General features: G+C 42.3%; 1 protein-coding gene across 1 annotated transcript in view; it reads left to right on the top strand.

The window, feature by feature from the left end:
* LOC110214303 (uncharacterized) overlaps positions 1-16,393 on the top strand; it is a 49,769-nt gene that overhangs the window by 1,095 nt on the left and 32,281 nt on the right. Inside the window, 4 exon segments of the mRNA XM_020995136.2 lie at positions 6,706-6,880; positions 11,270-11,409; positions 11,412-12,196; positions 12,655-12,715. Of these exon segments, the coding sequence (XP_020850795.2) occupies positions 6,706-6,880; positions 11,270-11,409; positions 11,412-12,196; positions 12,655-12,715 (1,161 nt within the window).

A 16,393-nucleotide genomic window follows, 5' to 3' on the forward strand; every position in this document is an offset into this window, starting at 1 on the left:
TGCGAGGTTAAAAGGAGATAAAATATGTTGAGCGCCTTGTACATGTGCATTTTACAAGTGAGGAAGTTGAGGCAGGCAGAGGTGAAGGGACTTGCCTGGGATTATTACCCTGCTAGTCAGGGATTACCCTGCTAGTAAGTGTCTTCCTCACACCCTCTGGCCACCTCGCTGCCATCCTATGTAACTCTTAGTGTCAGTGGATCAAGAACTGGCCTTGAGACAGATTCAGCCTCTGTCCTATACAGGCTGTACGTGGCCTTGGGCAAGTCAGTTAACCTTGGTGCCTGCTAAAACAGCAAATTGTAGGGAAGGTGTCAGTCTGCACTGGTGGCACTCCCCACTTTCAAGAAATCATTGGTCCTTTTAGGAAAACAAACAATACAATATTATAAGTACTTTAGATAAGTATAAACCAAGTGCTTTATGAGGTCTATGTGGAAAGCTCATTCCTGAGTAGGGAGGATCCCGGAAGGCTTCTTTAAGAAACTTGAAGGTCGGGTTGGATTTGAAAGGGAGGGAGCATTCCAGGCAGGGTGGGCCTGCCTGAGAAAAAGTACGGAGAGGAGAATCAATCATAAAGCATTTATTAAGGGCCTACCATGTGCCAGAAACTGTGCTGGGAATACACAAACAAAAGTTATGCAGTCCCTGCCCAGGAGTTGACTGTGAAAGGGACAAGAGATAGAAAGTTGATGGAGGCCTGACCATGTTTATGTGGATCAGGAGTGAGCCAGGAGATTGAAGACTAGAGGAGGAAGAAGGGAGGTATGGTTTTCTGTTATCTGTGGAGGAGTTGGAAGGGAATAGAATCAAGAAGACAAGGAGAGGGGTTTGGCCTTGACAAGAGAAGAGCAAATATGGCTTGGAGGCTAGAGAGTAGTCTCTTTGGCCTGTCGAGGTTTCTGGTTTGAATGCTGGCTGGCTGTTGCTAATTGTGTGATTTTGAGTGAGTCACTTCAACTAGATGATCTCTTAGGTCTCTTCTAGCTTTAATGATCTATAACTGTGACTAATTCTGTGAGGACAAGAAAGGTTGGTACAGGACAGGGGTGGAGAACCTGGGGCTTTAAGGCCACATGTGCCTTTCTAGGTCGTTAAACATTTGACTGAATCCAAATTTTACAGAACAGATCCTTTTATTAAAAGGACTATTGGGGCAGCTAGGTGTCTTAGTGGATAGAGCACTGGCCCTGGAGTCTGGAGGACCTGAGTTCAAATCCAGCCTGACACATAACACTCACTAGCTGTGTGACTGTGGTCAAGTCACTTAACCCTGATTGCCTTGTCAAAAAAAGGGGGGGGGAGGACTATTTATTTATTATTATTCAGTCTAAAGGCTGTGCTTAAGGACCTAGAAGGCCTTAATTAAGGCTGAAAGTTCCCCACCCTGGTATAGGCCATGTTATAGAGGTCTTTAAATGCCAAAGAGTTTTGAAGAAGACTGTATGTGGGTCTCTGAGTGTGCATTTGTTTCAGCAGTAGGTACTCATCATGTGGGTCTACTTGTTTGTCCTCATAGGAGAATCCTCAGTCAGAACAAATTCCCACAGAAATTGGAGCCCTGCATTTAGTTCATCAAGTGTACTCCCATTTTCCTGGGACAGATCTCTTTGTGTGGTAGACAGGTGTACAGGTCTTTAGTTTGAGCTGGATTTCCCTGGGTGGGGGTGGGTAAGCTGGCTGCCCTTTTCCCCTTAGCTGTAGTCTTTAAACCACTGCCTTCAGGATTGACTCTTGAGTTCTAGGCACACTGCTGATGCACACTTAACTTCTGTATTTCTCCAACTGAAGCAATCCCCAGAACTGACTTTTTCTCCTTTTTTCCCCCCTAAGCAAACTAGATCTCTATCTCTCCAGCAACACACATTCCTATTTTCTTTTTATCACGCCTAACACACCATGTGCAATTGGACTGCAGACTTTGATTTTCCTGTTTGGATTTGGCTTTCTAGTTTGCTGTTCAATTTGTGTATAGCTCTTCCTGAGCTTTCTGGCTATAACTAGAACCATGGTTTCTCAGTGTTAGAACTGCTTTTCATGGAATTGTCACAGAAAGACAGTTGTCCTCTTCCCTTGAAGAAGGATGCATTCCAGAAACTAAGGTTCTTTCCAAGGCAAACTTGTTTCTGAATGTATCATTCCAGTGTGCTGGTCAGCCAGTACTCAGAAAAGTGAGCTATTTTCCAGGGCTTTCTTGTGAATGTTTTCTTTACACAGATTTTCACATTATCCCTTTGAAAATAGTGACGTTTCCAGAACTGAGCCTCCCTCGAGAGCTTCTAGACTCAGTTATGGAATTTCCAAGGATTTGAGAAGGTTCTGAACTTTAGCTTCTCAGCAGTGGCCAGTGTTGTCTGTTGGCACTAGGAGTACCCTTACTCATGTTTACACAATCTAAGACCATCTCATCTAACTCAAGAATTCTTTCTTCATCATCCCTGACATCTCCTACAGCTCTCCTCCTTAAACTTCCCCTTCAGTCTTCTCCAGGCTCAGCTTTCCACTGAGTTGTTGGAAAGGATCTTAGAAGTCACCCAGTCCAGAAATCCCTTCTGTAACATCTCCAACAAGTACTTATCATGTCCTACTGGAAGACCTGGAGTGAGGGGAGCATGCTTCCTCCTGAAGTTTTTCTTCCTAAAAGTGGTGATCTCTTTGATGCTTTCACGTTTGCATATTTTGCACATGCCCTTCTTAAAGCTGTACACAGCTTAAAAATCTGTTGTGGATTTTGCCCAGTACTTTATTTAGTACTTGATCTGAAAACTAAAACAAAAAATTGAATTCCTAAGGAAAAAAAAATCCGAAAAGTATGCAGTTATCTCTTTGAGGAACTTGAGAATTGAAACAACTGTACCTTTGGAAATACCATGTACATACTTTGAGATAGTTACTTGACAACAGAGAAGATACTAGAAATTTTTGACACTGACATCAAACATGGCCGGACCAGAGTATTTAAGTTAGACTCTGTGACCTGAGTCTGTTTGCTGCTTAAGTAAAAGTAGAAACTGCTAGGGATTTGGAAGGGACCATCACCATATTAGGACCCGGAGTAATCCATCCAGACCTTCTACTGGACTGATGTTAGCAGTAATTCTTGAGAGATTGCACTTCAGAACTTTTGAAATGAAAATTCAGCTTTTGACCTCTCTTTTTAATTGTTATGATTACATAGTTTAGTTAGGTCCTTTATACTTACTTTTCTAGTATCTTACTGTAGGAATTGATATTTCTGAACAAATATACAAGCAGGTATTTGAAAAAATTTTAAGGGTCCATTTCACCAGGATTCTCAGGGCCAAATGAAAATATTGGAGCCTAAAGTTTGGCTGCTCCCCTTGTAGCTATTGTACTTATTCACACAAATCTTCTTGTATTTGGGTATATCAAAATTGGGTATATCAAAAAAAAGTTTTCCCTTTGAATTCTCTGCTCTTAGAGATACTCAGAGACTTTAAAATTCTTTGGAGGTCATCAGTACACAGACGGCAAACAAGGTCCATCACACCAGCAAGTCAAGATTTTTTTAATGTCATCACAAGGTCTGCCAAATAAGAAAAAGGCTGATGGAAACTGTATGGAGTAGATAGTAAAGCAATTCATTCAACTATTTCTGGACTGGATTTTTCAAAGTAAATGTAGCAATTGCCTGTTATTATGAGTATGTGTTGATAGAGGGTGCATGTGCAAGAGCACCTTGGCCCAAGGATAGGGCTTGAAGGCATATTTACATACATATTATGTATGTGTGTATGTGTATATGTATGTATGCACACACACACACACACACACACACACACACACACACACACACACACAGACATTGGAGTAATTGCCTGATTATATCCTGGACATCTTGGCTCTGATAACAGAAGAAATTTCAAATGCCAGTAGAATTGATGATAAGGAGCAGCTGGTGGCACATTGGAAAGATTGCCAAGCCTAGAGTCCAGAAAATTCCTTTAGGCTCAAATCTGGCCCCAGATACTTACTAGCTGGATGACCCTGGGCAAGTCACTTAATCCTGTTTGCCTCAGTTTCCTCATCTGTAAAATGAACTGGAGAAGGAAAGGGCAAACCACTCCATTATCTCTGCCAAGAGAACCCACATGGGGTCACAAGAATCAGACATGACTGAACAACAGTTTGACAGCCTTTTGTTAGCTTTGGAACTCAAGTTAGGACTCGTGAACTCACTTTGATTTTTAAATTAAAAAAAAATTCAAGAGTATAGTCCTGTATGAAATATTTCAAGCTATCAGCTGTCTCTCACATACTACACATGTTTAGATGTCTTTATTTAAAAAGAAATACATTGTTTTATAGATTGTATGTGTGATAATACAGGTATACATTACAGAAATGTAAACAATAATGCTTGGAGACCAGTAAATAAATGCTTTCTTGTTGGATCTCTTCTAGCCTTTGCCCAGGAAGGTCACCTTGGTCAATGTCAGCATATTAAATCTGGCTCCATAGTTCACTTCCTTGGAGATCAGGAGCCAAGGAGTCTTGTTTTAGCTGTCTCTCATGCCTGGAATACACTCCTTCCTCACCTTTATTTCTCAAAATCCTTCTCAGAATAGCTACTTTTAGAGCTCAGCTCAAATGCTACCTCCTACAAGAAGTCTTTCTTAATCTCCCTGCCCCCCATCACCTATTTTGTCTGTACCTGCCTAGGACAAAGACTTTTCATTTTTGTCTTCATGTTTCTGCTGCCAGGCTAGTGCCTAAGCATATATTAGAGCCCAATAAATACTTGTGGATTGATTGATTGATTGTTTAGTAACATTAGGGCAAGTAAAGCCACTAAGAAGACTACAGCTCTTCTGTGGTAGTAAAGACAGCAGTGCAGAATTTGTTGTTTGAAGTTTATTCCTCTTGTCTTCCTCTGTGGTCTTGTAAGCTCCTTAAGGGCTGAGACTGCCTTCAGTGTCCTCTGGCACCTTATGCAGAGTTAAAGACTTAGGAAGCACTCAGGAAAGACAGAGAACCACTCTAGACATTGGGAGCGGGAAGGGGTGGGATAGAAAGTTTAGATAGGCTCTTAGTCCAGTAGAGAGATAAGCTATAAACAGTGATAACTCTAATATACAAAAATTAGTGATGAATTCTGGCATTACAAAGCACAGCTTGAAGTCACTGCGTGGTTGTTACTGATGGATTAAAAAAAAATCTCTGTGGAAGCAGTGGTATTAGAGTCAAGTTTTAAAGGCTTATGGATTCTGGTCCTCCTATATCATCAGCCTAGAGGACTGCCCAACGCTGTAGAGCTAGTTCTCAGGAAGGGGCTGAGCCAGGATTTGAACCCACATTGTTGGACTCCAGATCTAGCACTTTCCACCACATTACTGGCATATACCTCAGGAAGGCAAAGGGGATAAGGAATTCGGAAGGAGGATATTTTAGAAATAAGGAATAGGAAGAAAAAGCCACAGGGGCAAGAGAACACAAAATTGGGGGGGAGGGCCCCACAGTGCAAAATATTCCCATTCTAGATTTGTCCTCAGCACAGCACAGAGCCTGGAATGGCTGGCTTCTGATTCCCTAAAGCTCTTTCTTGCCTCTACAACATATGGTTTCTGCCTATTGCTTTAGAAAGAAAATTGGATTTTAATAAGTCTGAGTTTGAATCCTGTCTCTGCCACCTGCTTATTCTGTGACCTTGGGCAAACCAACTTTTCCTCTCCTTTCCATTCTACTTCATCATAAAGTGAAGAGGTCAAACAAGATTATCTCCAGTCTTCCAGTTCTGAGACTCCATGACTGACTGTTGATGTTCAGTTTTTTTCCCCAACAAATCAGAAGCTGTCCTTTCTCACAAGTTTAGAGACTCCTTGCCCTGAGAAGAAAAAGCATGAATGTTCATAAAAGGGTTGGGACAGATTCCTACTGGGTAACTCTCATGGATCCAGTTGCCTGTCTCATAAGATAGATGTACTATAGCCAAGTTTCAGAGCTGTCCTTGGCAATAGCAGCTCTTTTAAAGCAGGAATGATACAAGGCAGAGAGTGGATTTCAATTAGGGCCAGGCGGATTACATAGGAATATGGTTTTTCTCAAAATGTGGGTAAGGTAAATTGTAAGAAAGTAAAAAATGCCATGTATGTTGATGCCAGAGTTCTTTACCTAAATCTCCCGTGGCTGGAACTCTACTTAGTTGTCTCTTTGGAGTATAGTGAACCTATTCTGTGCCATTTCCATGGGGTAGTGGGTTAAAAGAGTGAACTTTGAGTCAGGAAGATTTGAATTCAAAGCCTGCCTCAAACACTAGCTGTAATTCTCCAGGCAGGTCACTTAACCTGTGTTTTAGTTTCCTCGTCTCTAAAATTGGGATTAGATTCAACATCTGGGGTCCCTTCTAATTCTAAATCTATGATCTACATCTACCCCATGTATCTTATCTGTTAATAGCATCCAACGTTTCTCTCAAATCCTTTCTGTTGCCTGTATTCCTACACACTTCAGTGCTGTTAATCTTCATGAGCCATACTGGGCCTTCCTGGTTGCCTACTCTTCTGCCTCTTTCCCCAGGGAGCAGATCTGGAGACAAGATCTCTAGGTGTACCTCTGGCTGCAGATTCCCAGCAAATAGGAATGTTCCCTAGAAACCAGGGTATGGTTCCTGTCAGTATGCTAAAGGTAGACTTCCCTTTCCTCACAGCCCTGTTCTTACCTGCCATGTTCCTAATTGTCCCCCAGGTACCAGGCTTTGCCCAGCAGCCAGAAGTGCTGTCAGAGGAGAAGGTGACAGAGATGACAGTCCTGGGAGCAGTGCCAGAATCATCTGCTTTGCCTCCCATCAATGACTCTTCAAGAACAAAGGCTGAATCTCTTCACCATGGAACCTTGGTCTCCCTCCAGGATCCCCAACAAGGTATTTTCTCCTTCCCATTAATGGGACTTAGACTTCAAAAATCTATGATTTCATTGGTGCAAGCATTCCATCCACTGAACACAAATCACAGCCTCTCTATACTCCATGAATTGCTGAAGCCGAATAATTGTTTTTTAGCCTACCCAGTAATGAGTGCTGCTCAACTTGGCTGTGCAAGTCCTCTGACAGAAGATAGGCATTCCATCATGGGCCCATGCATGAAGCCTTCCCAGCTTGGTAAAACTGCTGGTATTCTGCTGTTAGAGACTTTGAAAACCTAATCACCTGTATGCCACAATGACAGTAGAACTTTGATGGAGGTTAGATATACCATGTCACAGTGATGTTGCATGTATTTATAAAGCTCTTCATTTCCAAAGAGTTTTTATGGGCGTAACTTAGCCAGAGTCTCACCACAACCATGTGAGACAGATAGTGCAAGTAATGATAACTCCATTTAACAGAGAATTAAACTAACACCTAGAGACATAAAAGTGACCTAAGATGAGATCAAAACTAAGTCTTTTCTCTTGGTCTATTGGTCTTTCCATCATGCCGTGCCATCTGACAGGCAGTGCCAAGATATGTAATATAAATTATAAGTAGGCCGAGGAGAAATAGAACTATTCTGGCCCTTCCTCATGGCTACACTATATTCCTTCCCATCTATTCATCCATCTGCATTCCCCAGCTCATCTTCCTCTTTTTTGACAAACCTTGCCAGGCCAGTAGGGATGAAAAGGATAGATAAGGCACAAACCCTATTAACTAAGACCCTTCATAGACAAGCATACATATACAGTAACTGGGATACAAAGAAGAGGGGGATAAATTAAAAGGCATGGTACTAAACTGTGTTATGAGAAATAAAAGGAAAGAGATCACTTTCACCTGTAGTGGGTCTTGCAGTGGGGAGAGAGAGGTACTGTCATGGACAACTTAATGGAGTAGATGACTTTTGAGTTGGGCATTTAAGAAATAGAATACTTCAACAACTGAGAGTTGGGGAGTTTCTTTTCCAAGGTTGGATATTAGTGTGAGCAAAGTCAAGAAGATAAAAGAGAGGGCAAGCTCACACCAGCCTGAGATTAGCCCAGTTCATCTGGAATGTAAAGTACTTGAAAGGGATTAGTGGAAGATAAGATTGGACTGGTTGATTGAAGCCACTTTGTGAGGGGTTTAGAATGTCGGAGTTTGGAGCTTATCCTTTGTGAGGCTATTCAGAGCCCCTGAGGGGTTTTTGGTAGAGAAATGACTTGCTCTTAGATTACTAGGACTTCATTGTGGAGGTCAGTGTCAGAAGTGAGCTTGGAAACAGTGACACCAGTTAAAATGCTATTGCCATCTTCCTGGGTGAGAAGCAAGGTCTTGAACTGTTGGGATTGGGGGATATGGAAGGGGCCAGACTGGAGGGTTGTTAACAAAGGTAGAAATTATAGGATTTGATGATAATTGATGGGGTCCTAAATTAGGGTGGTTGCTATGAGTAGAGGGAAGAGGATTAATTTGAGTACGTTGTGGAGCAGCTAGGTGGCACAGTGGATAGAGCACTGGCCCTGGAGTCAGGAGGACCTGAGTTCAAATGTGGCCTCAGACACATAACACTTATTAGCTGTGTGCCTCTGGGCAAGTGACTTAACCCCAACAGCCTCGCAAAAAAAAAATGTGTTTGTATGGAGGTAGCCTAAACCAGATTTTAAAAGTGGGATTTAGTAATACTGGACAAATAGTGGTACCATTAAAAGAAATAAAGGAGTTGGGGAGAGGATCAGGTTTGGAGGCTAAATGAGTTTGGATTGGAGCATATTGAATTTGAGATGCTGGCAGAACATATTGACATGTTCAGCAGGCAGTTGGAAGTACAACACTGGAGTTTTGAGCAGATGTTGCAGGTGGCGTCATCTGTATAGAGGCAGTAATTGAAACTGTTTATAGTATATGAGAGTCTAGAGAACCACCCATATTTAGGAGGTGGTTATAAGACAGAGAGGAAGTAGACAATGGGAGAAGAATCACAACAGTGTGTCTTGAAAGCCAAAGAAAGAGAAATATCAGTAAGCCAGGGGTGGTCCACAGTGTCATATGCCACAGAGACTAAAGAGGATGAGGACAGAAAAGAAGTCATTGCATGTATTCATAAGTTGACCTTGACAATCAGTGTTTCAGAAAAGAAGTGGGGCAGAAATCAGACTGAAGGAGGCTCAGGATTCAGTGAATTGTGGAGACATAGACCCAGAAAGTTTGGCAGTAGAGATGTAAAGGTGGGGATGATAATTTGAAGGGTGGCATGATCAATGGAAAGTTTTTATATGAGTTAAGGGCTAGGAAGCAGTAGAGAGATTGCACAAAAGATCTATAGGATGGAATGTAAACTCTTTAGTGAATAGAATTTAAGACTTAAGACTTAAGTTCTGATTTTAACCTACCTTTGTAGCATGGTTTCACATAATTGTCATTCATCAATCAGTAAACATTAATTATGTACCAGGCACTGGGTTATTTGCTAGGGATACAAAAAGAGACAATAGATAGTCCCAGCCCTCAAAGAGTCTACAATCTAATAGGGGAGACCACATGCAAACAAATATATACAAAGCAAGCTACATACAGGATAAATAAGAAATAATTAACAGAAGGAAGGCATTGGAATTAAGATTAAATTAAAGGTTTGGAAAGACTTCCCGTAGAAGATGGGATTTTAGTTGGGACTTAAAGGAAGCCAAGGAGATCAGTAGTTGAAGTGGAGGAGAGAGAACATTCCAGGCATGGGGGTCAGTCATAGAGAATGTTGAGACCCAAGAGATTAAGTGTCTTGTCCATGGGAAAAGCTAAGAGGCCAGTATCACTAGATTGAAGAGTACATGTTGAAAAGTAAGGTGTAAAAAAACCTGTAAAGGAAGGAGGGCATCAGGTTATGAAGGGCTTTGAATGCCAGATAGAGTGTTTTGTATTTGCTTCTGGAGGCAATGGGAAGTTTGTTTATTGGGGGAGGGGGTTGGGCAGGACTGGGGGAGTGACTTAGACTCTTGCTTCTGGAAAATCACTTTAGTGGCTGAATGGAGGAAGGATTGGAGTCGGGAGAAACTTAGGGCAGGCAGACCCGGTATTGTGGGCCTGCACTAGAGTGGTAGCAGTGGCAGAGGAGAGAAGGGTGTCTATTCCAGAGATGTTGTAAAGGTGAAATCAAAAGGCCTTGGCAACAGATTGGATGTGAGGGTCGAGAGATAGTGAGGAATCTAGAATGACTTTCATGTACTCTTTGTTTCAGTACAACTGTTATTTATTCTCCAACTGTGTGTCTGAGAAGTCTGGCTTTCATCTTTGCAGTATACTCTTTCCTCAACTAAGGCTGAACTCATTGCCATCTTCTCATTGAAGCTTTCCCCAGTTCCTACAATGAAAAGTGTTCTCTGCCTCCTTAAATTTCCCTGGACCATCTTGTTGGGATTTCTCTTTTGCTCCCTTCAAATCTTATCTTGTTATCCCACCCCATAGTGGAATCTAAGCTCCTTGAGGCCAGCAACCCTCATTTGTTACCTTCTCCCCCATTATCTTACACTTAGTAGGTACTTGGGCAGCTAGGTGGCTCAGGGATAGAGCACCAGCCCTGGATTCAGGAGGACTTGAGTTCAAATCTGGCCTCAGACACATAACACTTACTAGCTGTGTGACCCTGGGCAAGTCACTTAACCCCATTGCCTAAAACAACAAAAACAGAAAAAAGACAAAACCCAAAACATTTAGTAAGTACTTAATAAATGTTTATTAAGACATCTGTTAATTGAATTAATTAATGTTGAAAAATACATTTGTTAAAATTGAATAGAATTAAAGGTCCAGGGGTTAGGTTATCCTTATCAAGGAGGAGGTCTACTCTGAGATGGGAGGGAAGAAGAAAAGAGTAAATAAGTATTTTGAGAGGAAGAGAAGAGTAGAACAGAAGAGGAGCTCCTCTCAAAATGGCCTTAGTGTGCTCAAGATGGTAAAGGTCAGCAGTTGAGTGTGAAAAAGGAGGAAGTGTTGAGAAAGATTGAGGAGTGTGAAAGAAACAGTCCCCATTCATCCTTGATGTTCCTGTGAGCTCCATCTCCTTGCTTTTTCTATTGCCCTGGCTGTCATTTTTTCCCTATTTTGGTCCAGTGTGTCCCTTTCATCCTTTTCATTCTCATTGCTTCTCCATAATGAAATCCCTAAGATGGGTCATCTCTTTTTGTTGTTGTTGTTGTTGTTGTAGCCCTGGGCTACAGGGAAAATAAATTTGGGTAAAGGATAAACTAAAGTTGAAGGGGGAAAAAGACCTTTGTTTCATTGAGATTGTACTGTTTCTACCTTGAGGTCCTTTGTCTCAGATTAAGTATTGAGTGACATTTGCATTTTTCTTTATTTTAGATCAAGAAACCAGGACTGTGAATGAGGAGTTAATTCTAAAGCAGGAAATTTCTGAAGAGGTGGAATCCCAGTGGATGGTTTCAGAAAGACCCCAGAGGAAGTTTCCCAGGGACCTGTGTTTGGAGAAGCCCTTGAACAGGAGGTCATGTTAGAGAGACAGCCAGGAAAATCTGGGGAGGAGAGCCTGAACAGATCCCTTTCCTTGGAAAGGGGTTTCAGACCAGTGACAGCAGTCCACCAGACAGCCTCAATAGGGGAGCAAAGCCAGGAATTTGATGAATTTGAGAGAAGCTTCAGTCTTAGTTCAAACCATGTTACAGATCAGAGATTTCCTATCGAAGAGGATGCTCATTGTGATACCTGTGGTGAAATTTTTCAAGAAACTTCAGAGCTTATTGAACATGAGAAAATTCACATTGGAGAGAAACCTTATAAATGTGATGATTGTGGAAAAGCCTTTGGTCGAAGCTCACACCTTATTCAGCATCAGAGAATTCACACTGGAGAGAAACCCTATGAATGTAATGAATGTGGGAAAGCCTTCAATCAAAGTTCACACCTTGTTAGACATCAGAAGATTCACACAGGAGAGAAACCCTATGTATGCACTGAGTGTTGGAAAGCCTTTAGTCGGAACTCAGTCCTTATCAGACACCAGAAAATTCACACTGGAGAGAAACCCTATGAATGTAGTGAATGTGGGAAAAATTTCAGCCAGAGTTCCGGCCTTAGGAAGCATCAGAGAATTCATACTGGGGAGAAACCCTATGAATGTAGTGAATGTGGGAAAGGTTTCAGGCTGATCTCAACCCTCATTCAACATCAGAGAATTCACACTGGAGAGAAGCCCTTTGAATGTGAGGAATGTGGGAAGGCCTTTCTGCGGAGCTCTGGGCTTGTTGAACACCAGAGGAGTCATTCTAGGGAGTGAGCAGCCACCCAGAGTAGCAGTCAAAGGAGGCAACATTGGATCAGACTTTTCATCTGGGATAACTCTGAAACATAAATTAATCTCAGTCGCATCCTTTTTGCCCAACAAAGACCTATGTTAGTCTCTCTATGTACCAGTGTCTTACCTTACAAGACCTAGTTAAAAGGAGAAGTTGGGGATTAGGGGTGCCCTGGAAAGAGACTTCCTTACTGAATGGAGGGGGAATGCAAAAGCACCTGTTCCTGAATACAAAAAGGAAAGAGGGCTCAGGTGGGGCCCTTGAAACAAAAAGATACTGTGGTAGCTGAGTCAAGGGAGCTGAGAGATCAAATTCCTATGACATTCCGCTGAACACCAGAGAAAACTTGTTTTTATGATGCTTGTAACTTTCCCCTCATTTGTTCTTTTTATTGACCTTCTCCTCTTAAGCTCCCAATCCGTCTTCCTGTATTAGAGCAGCAAAAACCTTCAGAAACACCCCTGGTACCTACATATTCCTGCCTCAGGGACAGGGGGTAGAGAGATACTGGGAAACTGGGTTCCGTGTTTTTCAAGGGGCCTAGATACAGTAGTGGCACCTAGGAAGGAAGCTGGCAGGAAAGAAGAAAGGGGTTATGGGAAGCCAATCTAAAAACCAAGAAGTGCCTCTGAGGTTTATCCCAGCGGGAGACCCCTGCTGGGAGGGGTACCCAGAAAAAAGCAGAGGTGGTCGTGGGGGGCAGTGCACTACCACTCCTCATTCCTGCTCTATGCTGTGCTTGCCACTTGAATGCTTCTTCAGGAGTCAGGTTGCCCACGTATGGCCCTGGCTTTCTCATGAATCTGAAGTCAGATCTGTGGGAAGTCCTAGGGCCTCTTCATCTCTGTCCCTCTTCAGCTGTGGAAATGGGAAGATCACCTATGAAGTCCTTTCCAGTTATAATTCTTGATCCTATTATCTTCTGTCCACTAGTCCAGTGCTGTTTATGGGGATACACAGTAGACAAAATGTTGACTCCATGTAAGACAATTTGTGTATGTAATAGCAAGAACAGTGGATTTGGAGTCAGAAGACGTGGGTTAAAATCCTAGCTCTACTGCTTATGATCTGTGTGAACTTGGGCGATTCTCACATCTTCTGTGGGCCCCAGTTTACTGCTCTGTAAGACAAGGAGATTGGAATATGAAAGTGTATGCAAGTCCTGAGCATTGTTCTAAGCTGGTGGAAGATAGTCAAAGGACTTACTTTTCCAAACTGCAGAAGAAGATGTGAGAATGGGCCAGCATGCCCTGGTCAGAATTGGCCCACTCCTGCAGGAGGGGGGGGGGCCCTCTGTGAGAAGTTGACAGAAACCATAAGTGTTTGGGTCACGTTTGGGGAGGAAGGGTGGGGTGGGGTAAGTAGCCATGTGCTTAGTTGCCTCACTCCCACTCCCCAATTCCACGCAAAGGTGACTTTGGATCTCACTAGAAAACTTAGACCACTCTTTCTGAGGTTGACAAATCTTCTTAATTGCTAAATGTGGTGGCCTTCTCTCATCCCTCCTGCTTTCCCTCTTTGCAGCGACCATGAGAGAAATTGGCCCAGTTTGTTGTTCTCAAAGTTCTTCTGTCTCTAATTTCCTAGTCTCCTTTGCTGAATCATCCGTCTCCTGCCACAAGTGTGGCTATCCCTTAAAGCCTTGCCTTAGTCCTTCAATCAGTCCACAAGCACCTACTGTGTGCCAGGTACTCAGTTAAGTGTTAGGGATATGAAGACAAAAGTAAAACAATCCCTGCTCTTGAGAAGCTTCCAGTCCAGCTGGGCTAGACTACATGCATATATAGACATTTATGAAATAGTTGTAAATGATTGGAGGGAAAGTACAAGTAGCTGGGGAGGAACAGAAAGGCTTCAACTTGAAAGTGATGCTTGAGCTGAGCCTTGAAAGAAACTAGGGATTCTAAAAGGCAGAGGTGAACAGAACTCTATTCCAGGCTTGGAGGATAGCCAAAGCAAAGGCAGTGCAGTAGGGATGTAGGAAGCAGCAAGGTCACTTTGGCTTACCTCTCCTGTCTTTGTGACTACACAGAAAATTCAAGTGTCATTGGCTCCCAAGTTGATATATCCATTCATAATCACTCTCCTGAACTCCATTCCTGCATTCAGTCAGATTCAGCACGCATTTGTTGAGGGCCTACTGGAACAGGCCCTGAAAGGTGCTGAAGATATAAGGACAAACAGATAGTCTCTGCCCTGAAGGAGCTTATAGTCTACTTGGAGGAGACAACAGGTATTCAGATAAGCATCCATAGAATAAATACAAAGTGATTTTGGAAAGAGAGGAAGAGTGCTGACCACACTGGAGATCAGTCAGGAAAGGCTTCCTGTATGAGGTAGCCCTTGAGCTGAGCTTGCAGAGGGGATTTTATGAGGCAGAGGTGAGGCATGAGGGCTTCCAGGCAAGAGGGAGACAGCTTTGCAAAGAGATGGAGTATCATGCTGGAGGATATGTATGACAAATTTGGGCTCAGACACTGAGTGTGAGGAGGAATAATGTGAGATCAGGTCATAAAGATAGGTTGGGGCTAAATTGTAAAGGGCATTAAATGCCAAGCAGAAGTATTTTATCCTAGAGGCAATGGGGAGCCACTGAAACTCACCATCTGCCTATTAGATTTTCCCAATTGGATGTCCTATAGTCATGTAGAACTCAAATTGAAAGCAGAATTCACATTTCCTCAGAGATCTATCCATCTTCCTAATCACCCAGGTTTATCACCTCTCTTAACTTTTCCTTCTCTTCACCCTTCAATTAAATCTATTTTATTTCTCCTCTGGAGTGCCCCTCATAGCAATCCCCTTCACTTCACTCAAATTGCCACCACCCTGGTTCAGGACCTTATCACTTGTAATCTGGACTGTTCTAATAGCCTCCTAATTGTTTTTCCTGTTTCCAATTCATCTTGTATACAGCTACCAAAACTATTGCTAAAACAGATCTGACCATGTTACTCCCCTATTTGGATATTTTAAGTAGCTCTATCACCTAAAGACAAGATAAAGATTTCTCAGCCTGATCTTTAAGACCCTCCATAATTTCTACATATAGACAGATTTATATTTAATAAATAATGATTAATTGATAGTTATGCCATATTGTTCTCCTCACCCTAGTTTCAGCCAAACTGGCATACCAGCTGTTTCCTAAATTTGACGCATGCAATCTCCTACCTCTGTGCATTTGTATAGCTTTCTAGACCCTGCCTAGGATTAATTTAAGTCTCAGCTCAGGTTCCAACTCCATGACACCTCTGATCCTGTCAGTGGTTAGTGGTGTCCCTTCAAATTACTTTATTTTGACCTTTGAATAGTTTAATGTTGAGGGCAGGGTTGTCTCTATCGTCAGTACCATGCACATAGTAACTGCTTTTAAAAATGTTCCATTGCCCACTGAATCTCAGAATTGATAGGGATCTGATAGGCACAAGAGTCCTCTCTACAGTTTGCGTATATCTACAGGAACCTTTACTGAATCCTCTTCAACCTGTTAGGGTGGGGAACAGTATAACTATGGAGCTCCCAGTAGGTGATAGGTACGTAGACAACTAATTCACAAGCAAGCAAAGTTGAACCTAGGTGAGTTTTCTAACATTGCTTCTTGGTTCCACTCCCTCCCCCCTTTTCTAGTTTTTTGGGCTGCAAGTAAGAAGACCTATTTCAAACTAGTCTAGGCTGTGATCTTGATTTACTTACCTGAGGTTAAGTCCCTTCACCTTTTCTGGGCTTCAGTATCTTCCTCTGTAAAATGAGGTATTAGATTGGATCCCTTTAAATTTTTGCTCTCTATCTAGGCCCATTTCTTCTGGGAGTTACTCCCTCCATTATATACCCTTTGTCTTCAGTCTCTCCTGATTCACTTTCTCTTTGCCACTGCCTTGATAACGTGCCTGAGTTTCTCCCTTCCTTAAAAATCCTTCACTTGATTTGTGAACATATTCAACTTAAGAGAACATATATCCCAGGCTTTGCCTGAAAAATCTGTCTAACACGATTGCTTTCATCAGAGGGATGTTTGATTTCTGTAAGAAATCTTTTCTCCATTTTTTTTGCCTAGACAGAAGCTTTCTGTGCACATGCCAATGCCTATGGGGAATGTTAAATTGTTATAATGCCAAATAACAATGTTGGGGGTTTTGTGGTTTTGTTCTTTGCTGAGGGTAAATTTGATACC

The sequence above is a fragment of the Phascolarctos cinereus genome, unplaced genomic scaffold (assembly GCF_003287225.1).
Source record: "Phascolarctos cinereus isolate Bilbo 61053 unplaced genomic scaffold, phaCin_HiC Scaffold_4;HRSCAF=312, whole genome shotgun sequence".
Classification (NCBI taxonomy): Eukaryota; Metazoa; Chordata; class Mammalia; order Diprotodontia; family Phascolarctidae; genus Phascolarctos; species Phascolarctos cinereus.